The sequence below is a fragment of the Mixophyes fleayi genome, chromosome 7, assembly GCF_038048845.1.
Source record: "Mixophyes fleayi isolate aMixFle1 chromosome 7, aMixFle1.hap1, whole genome shotgun sequence".
NCBI lineage: Eukaryota > Metazoa > Chordata > Amphibia > Anura > Limnodynastidae > Mixophyes > Mixophyes fleayi.
Genome location: NC_134408.1, coordinates 145,764,298 through 145,772,941, shown reverse-complemented (window position 1 = coordinate 145,772,941; position 8,644 = coordinate 145,764,298). Strand labels below are relative to the sequence as shown.

At 40.8% G+C, this 8,644-nt stretch overlaps 1 protein-coding gene across 1 annotated transcript; it reads right to left on the bottom strand.

Moving 5' to 3' along the window:
- Positions 1-349: 349 nt before the first annotated feature.
- On the bottom strand, positions 350-7,332 carry FEV (FEV transcription factor, ETS family member). Its single transcript, XM_075178683.1, has 3 exons — positions 7,284-7,332; positions 5,598-5,669; positions 350-3,398 (listed from the first exon to the last, which is right to left on the bottom strand). Exons 1-3 carry the CDS (start codon positions 7,330-7,332, stop codon positions 2,863-2,865), a joined length of 657 nt encoding a protein of 218 aa, XP_075034784.1. The 3' UTR covers positions 350-2,862.
- Between the last annotated feature and the right edge of the window lie 1,312 nt (positions 7,333-8,644).

The following is an 8,644-nucleotide window of genomic DNA, read 5'->3' as shown; positions in this document are numbered from 1 at the left end:
CTTCTTGCGCTATTGAACGCTATTACTCTTCTCATGTTTTATATTCTATTTATGATTATTTAAGTTTTGTGGATGTGAGATTGAGTCGGCTGCCGTTAGATCAGAGGAGCTCTGTGTTTCTGGTTTACTAATGTTAAAATCTTTATATATATGTTTTATACAGATATATGTGAAATGTGTATTTTTGTGCAGGTTCTCTTTAGGACAACTGAGTCAATTGTGTTTCCTGGTGACCCCAATAGCTAAAAATGTATTATGACAAATCTGACACAAATGACCAATCAGTAGACAGACCTAACATCTGTATTGTACATAGATTCATATATGTTTTCATTGAAAATGGGTTAGCATAGAGCAATAAAGATACACAATCTCCTGGTCTTCGGATGCTGTTGGACTACAAGGCTCAGCATGACCTCATATAGAGGAACTGAATTAGAGTTTATTAAAATACAAATAGCTGTAACATTTACATTGTTATATAAGAAGAAGGAGAAAGAATTGTTCAGTTTCTCTGACTGTTATCTGTATCTTTGTTATAAAGTATTTTCCACACAAGACAAATGACATTTTCCTTATACAAAGGCTAAAGTGGTTCAGATGTAGGTCAGGAAAACGTAACATGGACATTATTTCCTTATGAGCTTGCGATGACATTCCCGGCCATACTCCTGGTATTACAGCACAAGACAATCACTAAGACTTGGGTATTGCCGCACAGAGAGTCCTAAGGAGATTGTCCAATATGTCTCCTCTCAGCATGGGAATAGGACACACGGCATCGTGGGCAGTTTAGTTAATAGAGAACATTATGTAACAAAATAATACTCAGGATATGTTTGACGGTAACATTCCATACAGACTTGCCCTTTAAGCATTTTGCACAGTAAAAAAAAGCCACACTAATTTTTCATAATGGTTTTCCCTTTAACATGACGCTTTATGCCACCAATAATAACATCCACAACTGAATTCCCCGACATTCCCATTATAAGTCTCCAGAAAGCAGCATCATCGCTGCTTAAACGCAGATGGTATTTTGTTTATGTGGGGGAAATATACACTTGTCTGTACTGCATGGTGTTCACAGGTATAAGCTTTACACATTTTCTTCCTATTTAAGCAACAGAATTAACAAACAGCCATGATTTACTATGATTTATACATCACATAGAGATTTCTGTATTATACAGAGAAATGTTTGACACAACAATCTTCCAGCATCCTGATATACTCTGTGCTGCTGGGGACCCTGCTCTTTCCACTATATAACTCTCAGTCTGTGGCTTCCTGCTGCCTCCATTACCCTCCTCACATCATGTCACTGCCCCTTTCACATGCAGCCCTGTCCTCACTGACACATCACTCATCTCCTGATGTACTCTGTGCTGCTGTGAACTCATGATTTGACCTTAGCATTAAAAATATTGGTCTCTTAGGGCTTGTTAACCCAGCACAATCTGTTTGCAGTGAGAATCGGTGTGCATGAAAATGATTTAGAAAATACAAGTATCCATTGATGTCTATCTCAGTGGAAGTGACTTGCTCGGACTGTTCCTAATTGAATGTATGTCAAAAACAAACAGACTGAGAATGAAATATGTCAGCATTAGGATTGTTTTCTGGGACTTTAAAGTCAAATTGCAAAGGTACTTTGTAAAAATAACTGCATAAAAAAATGATCAACATATTTTTAATGCACTTTAAAATAATATCCTATGAAACTTTACAATTTTTTCATTAAAACAACATACGTAGATTTCATTGTTATTTTCGTGTTACTCTCACTTTATTTTCATGAGTTCGATTTTCAACCATGGCATTATCTGTGTGGAGTTTGTATGTTCTCCCCGTTTTTGCGTGGGTTTCCTCCGGGTGCTCCAGTTTCCTCCCACACTCCAAAAAACATACTAGTAGGTTAATTGGCTGCTATCAAAATTGACCCTAGTCTCTCTATCTCTCTGTCTGTGTCTGTGTGTATATTAGGGAATTTAGACTGTAAGCCCCAATGGGGCAGGGACTGATGTGAATGAGTTCTCTGAACAGCGCTGCGGAATTAGTGGCGCTATATAAATAACTGATGATGATGATGATCTGTATAATTTGCTAGTCACGGCTGCTCCTGTTGTTCATAATGGATTTAGTCGTTGGCTACAAATTATCCACAAACAGCAAAATACTAATGAGGATCTGCTACATGTAATATGTAACTGGTTGTAAATAAATAAATTGCGCTGTTCAACTACATTTATTTTTTTTCACATTAATGTTAGAAATATATTTCAGTCAATTTCTGAAACATCCTTGTACAGGAGGCCACAGACTCAGCTTTTAAAAAATATTATTAAATTATTGAAATATATTTCAGTTCATTTTTGACGCTGCCCCCTATAGCCTAGACTACAGGTAAACTTGGTAGCAGTGTCTACAGTGATTGACTGTGTCATGTAATCTACTCAAATCCAAAATCTTTCTCCACCTTCAGATATTTTAATTGCCCAGGCAGATTTCAGATCTGAGCTGTTGCTGCATCAAAGATAAATGAAAATAAATCAGCATTTATTCTAAATTCTTCTTTCTAAAGCTACAGTGATAGAGGACCATCTTTCTTTTTAAACTACTAGAATGCTTGCTAATTCTGTCTCCATCGTGTTATGTACATAGATGCAGATCGGATGCAGCTTTGATGTAGGACAGTCAGGGAACATTGTATCCCACGGCCAGTCATTATATGTGAAACAAATATTAATTTGCTGTTTGTGTCGTTATCGACATACAGGTGAATCATAAAATGTTAACTCATTGGTGCCCAGTGGACTTTAGCGATGCCGAAAAACTGCCCCATCCTAAGTGGTATCTGAGTTAATGATAATGGGCGCTCATGCTGCCTACGCTGTTCATGGAGCTGAGGTGGGCGGTGGGCACCGAGCCGAATCCACCTGGTGGGGATTGCAGACTGTGACCTGGGTACAGAGCTGGGGGGGTACCCGGCCAGTATGAGAATCCGGCAGGTGATACCCCGGAGGTCATGAGGTTGAGCTTGGACAGCCCAGAGAAGGGTAAGTGTGGCAGATTACTCTGGAACTTGTACAGAGCCTGTTCGGTGCTGGGTGCAGACTGGCACACCTGGGTCAAGCCGTGGAAGTCGAACTTGTAGGCGTATCTCTTGCCATGTACCTTGGCCATGATGTTTTTATCATAGTAATACCGTAGGGCCCGGCTAAGCTTATCATAGTTCATGTTGGGCTTGCTTTTTCTCTCCCCCCAGCGCCTGGCCACCTCGTCGGGGTCCGTCAGTTTGAATTCTCCGTTGGTGCCCTCCCAGGCGATGCAGTTGGCATTGGAGTGATCTGATAACAGCTCCAGGAGAAACTGCCACAGCTGAATTTGCCCACTGCCTGGCAGAGAGAAAAAAAACATATCAGTACCATGAAACGTGTATGCCAACATTAATGCCACACATTCCCCACCAGAGGAGTTTTTTTTGCTATTATTAAAGGAAAAAACTCGACAGGCACCAGAGACATTTCTAGTAAAATCCCCTGGAAAAAAACGCTGTATAAAAACGCTGATCAGCATTGCAAATCTCTGCAAACCAATACAGTCACATTGTCAATTACTGGATGTCTCTAATTAGTGAATGAAATAACTAAAATAACCCTAATACTGTACAGGGGGATGGAGTCCTTCTCCTCTTCACTGACATGCCTGGGACAACTCTCCAGCCTTCAGAATATTATATGTAAAGTTCTTATGCATCCCAATGTACAATTTCATAAAACCAATTAAAATATTTGAATAATTTAAATTTTAGTAAATGGTTTACCAAAAACGTGTGCGTTATTAGAGACTTGAATGCTTATGTGCTTCTCAGTTGATTGTGTGAGCTTATGATCATTTAAAAAGGCGTTAGAAGTAATATTTCTTGTTTTAAAAAGTTTTTATTAGATGATATTTTGTATATTAATATGTCATTCTTCCTTTACAGTTATATTAATATATGGACTGTGTGAGTTGGCTGAATTTCCGTCTCTTAGCTGTACCTATCTGAGAGTATATCTGAAACAAATAGCTAGTATGAGATTTAGGTCGATATTAATGTATCAGTGAATAAAAATATATGAATTAGGCAGCGACTATTTACATATTTTTACATTGTGGTATATTGAGTTGATTGCTGTGATTTATCTCATAACTGTTACATTGATCGTTCATAACATAATTCAATGATGCTTGTGAGATACGTTTATTTAAATAAAGATATTTATGAAATAAATAATATAAAATTAACCATTTATTTTATTTTATTTCTTTGCTAGTGATACAAACAGTAATTGCATCCAGATATGTCAGATATATATAATGTTCCTGTTAGTATGTGATTGTAATACACCAAATAAAATATAAAATATGTGTAAATAAAGTACAGCTATTGGGTAAACCTGACACTTTACAGTGATGCAATGCTGAATTAAAACTAAATAATTATCCACAAATTAATAACTGAGAGCAAATCAAGACAGAGAATTAAACAGAAAGACATAAGGACTTAAAGGTACAAATATGTTACTTCACTATTTATTTATTTAATGTGGTAATCTATCCATCTGTGCACAATGTGGTGAACATACTTTGCAGTTTGACACATACATTAATATTTTCTGCAAAGTCAGCAATTCCCTGTAGTATATTTAATTAATTATACAAAATGGTTATGATGGAGGTTGAAGTAATTTGAAGAAACGACGCTTTTATATCCCGAGTGTAAAATCACTTTCACTCTTTGCATTAAACTTTTTAGAGCTATTTTTTTACATTTCACAAAAGCAATCAAACAGCTACAAAGTACAAGTATAAGCCGCGCTTCTCTACAGTAAGAGCAGTACGGAGCCCCGGGGTTACATGCCTGGTGTACAGCACTATTAATGGTCAGTACCGCGGACAGCAGCCTTCTCCCAGCAAGTTACTATGTACATATCTGTGTAATATGTCCATCGATTGGGGATGAAATGTCATCGTTACACAAAACATTAATCGCTGGTTGTGTTATGTGTAAAGTCAGAAAACGATAGTTGGATTTTACATTCCACAAATAACACGTAGAGATCGCAAGATAACTTGTACATTTTACTGAGGCATCTGCTTGTCCCTGTTACTGACCTTGAAAATATTCACTAAATTATAATACAAATCCGAAAGATAACCGAGCCCTGCACATCTTGTAACAGGCAATCATTAATATATCATAATAAATACCACGATAATTATCTATCCCAAAAAACGGTATTACGCCTTTTTTCAACGCAAGCGAATCAGTTGCAAAATTGTGTTAATAACTGACCTCAGTATATATCTCTCCGTATAATGTTATCCTGAAATTCCGTCCGCAATGATATAAAACTAATCTATGCGTTCAGATTGCATATATATATATATATATATATATATATATATATATATATATATATATATATATATATATATATATATATGATACTATAATTGCTTCTATGTTGCTAATTTGTAGCTGGTGGTAATTGGGTAAAATTATTTGTTTCAATAACATTGTGTTCTCATTGGATAAAAATCCCTCTCACCTTTCTGCACCCCTGTGGAGAAGGGTCTCCAATTCTGAGTTTTATCCTTCAGGAACGTCTCACTCACCGGATCTGACACAAAGATACATAAATCACAAATAACAGCAGAATTATTTATAGATTATCATCGAAATTACAGCACATAATAGATATATTGTCACATTCAACATGTATATAAGAATAGTATATTTATATAGGTGAGGATCGTGTATGACACGTTCCAGGTGTTATCCGGAGTGATCATATATAGAATAATATAATATAGAATCAATGACCAGATGGGGATCACAAGAAATGAGAAGTTAAAGAAGAAGAAATGTTTCTCCGCGTAAGAGAGAGGATCCAGCTGCCGCTGTCAGACACCCTGTTCATCCCGGGTGGTCCTGTGATTTGGGGGGATGTTCCTATGGCTCCTGTTCTCAGACTGGGTCTGTAAGGGGAGAAGGCAGGAAACGCGTCCAGGAAAAAGGAAATCCGACTTCTGAGGAGTTATTATAAGACCGCGGCTGAGAGGAGAAGAGAGGGGCACACAGGGCTGGGAGAAGGTGGAGAGGAACACTGGGGAAAATGGGGTGACAGGGACTGGCTGGGGAAAGTGGGGTGACAGGGACTGGCTGGGGGAACGTGGGGTGTCATTGACTGGCTGGGGGAAAGTGGAGTGACCGGGACTGGCTGGGGGAACGTGGGGTGTCATCGACTGGCTGGGGGAAAATGGGGTGTCAGTGACTGGCTGGGGGAAAGTGGGGTGGCAGGCACTGGCTGGGGGAAAGTGGGGTGACAGGGACTGGCTGGGGGAAAGTGGGGTGACAGGGACTGGCTGGGGAAAGTGGGGTGACAGGGACTGACTGGGAGAAAGTGGGATGACAGGGACTGACTGGGAGAAAGTGGGATGACAGGGACTGGCTCGGGGAAAGGGGTGACAGGCACTGGCTGGGGGAAAGTGGGGTGACAGGGACTGGCTGGGGGAAAGGGGTGACAGGGACTGGCTAGGGGAAAGTGGGGTGACAGGGACTTGCCTTGAGAATGAGGATAGTGGGGTGAGACACTGGCTGGGAGAATGAGGATAGTGGGGTGAGATACTGGCTGATAGAATGAGGATAGTGGGGTGAGACACTGGCTGGGAGAATGAGGATAGTGGGGTGAGACACTGGCTGGGAGAATGAGGATAGTGGGGTGAGACACTGGCTGGGAGAATGAGGATAGTGGGGTGAGATACTGGCTGATAGAATGAGGATAGTGGGGTGAGACACTGGCTGGGAGAATGAGGATAGTGGGGTGAGACTTCTCGCTCACCCTACTGAGCTTCTCGCTCTGACAATGATAAGTATGAGCATAGATGTAGGTTGGGGTATGAAAAGGTCGGGATAGGGGGGGCCAGAAGAACTTGCTGGGGGTTGAAAAGAATGAATTGGTGCAGTGTAAAGGATCCAGGGCTCAGAGAACTCAGAGAAAGCAGAATTAGGAATAGGCTCCAGCTGATTGATGATGCTCCATGATGGAAGATACTGACAGATAAAGTAATATAAAGTATTATAACAGGAACTGCCAGGAAAAACAATGTAAATAATTCCCGAGATTCAGATTCCATGGGCACCAGTCGACAAAATTCCAGATGCCCCCCCCCCAAAACTGTTTGGGGGGTCGCCCAGCCCTGGCACCCCTAAATCCCAGGATGTGGGTCTCTACCTGTGAGGTACATGTTGAGAAGTAGCTGGGATCCACTGCCCTGAGCCATGGAGCTAAGCAATGACACCCGGGGGTGCGCTCCCGGGGATCAGTCCTATTAATAATACTATCACTATTGTTATTAGATGCTGGAGGGAGGAGGACCACAGAGAGAATAGGAAATAAATGTGAGGGAGGGGTGGGGGGGAGATGAGGGGATAATATCCAGGCAACACTCAGAGATGGTGCAGGATGGGCTCCATCCAAAAACACACACACCCCCCTCCCTGCTGCTCCTATCATTTCCTCTGCAAAACTCTTTTTAATTAAAGAAGCCATCTGACATTGTCATGTTCAGATACAGCCGCTGCCTCCTGCCCCTCTTATCTGCCCCATCTGAGCATTAATAAAGTTTCCTGTTAAAGATCAGTGTCCCTATGGTGATGCCCCCCTCATCCACCCCATTTTACGCCGTTTTAACTCTTTGCAAACAGCAGCCAGCGTCAGAGATGGAGTCTAATATTGATCTTTAGGAGTCTCTTTGCGCTTCATTGGTTCTGAGACAACAACATTATAGGACGTTTATCCAGGGAACAGGTCATAAAGCGGTCGTTAGAGACACTTCATGCACCCTACCTGCAATTACAGCCCATTACATACAGATCACCCTGGGGTGTAACCCTTTGTGTACCAGAGATCAGTGCTGGCAGTAATTAGCACCCATTATACACAGGTCACCCTGAGGTGTAACCCTTTGTGTAACAGAGACCAGTGCTGGCAGCAATTAGCACCCATTATACACAGGTCACCCTGGGGTGTAACCCTTTGTGTACCAGAGACCAGTGCTGGCAGCAATTAGCACCCATTATACACAGGTCACCATGGGGTGTAACCCTTTGTGTACCAGAGACCAGTGCTGGCATCAATAAGCACCAATTGCACAGAGCTCACCCTGGGGTGTAACTTAATAGTTGCAGGGTTTTCAGGCTAGTGTCATTTTATCGTTATTTGATAAATTAGTCTTAGGGAAAGATTTAAACTTTTCTAAAAAGACAAAGTGGATGTGATGCCCATAGCAACCAATCAGAGTCCAGCTTTCGTTTATCTAGTACATTCTGGAAAACAAAAGCTAGATTCTAACTGGCTGCTGTGGGCATCACATCCACTTTGTCTTGTTTTAGGTTTGATAACTCTACCCCTTCGGGGTATATTTACTAAACTGCACCCTTGAAAAAGTGAAGATGTTGCCCATAGCAACCAATCAGATTCTAGCTGTCATTTATTTAGTACATTCTACAAAATGACAGCTAGAATCTGATTGGTTGCTATAGGCAACATCTCCACTCTTTCAATCCCGCAGTTTAGTAAATATAGCCCTTAGT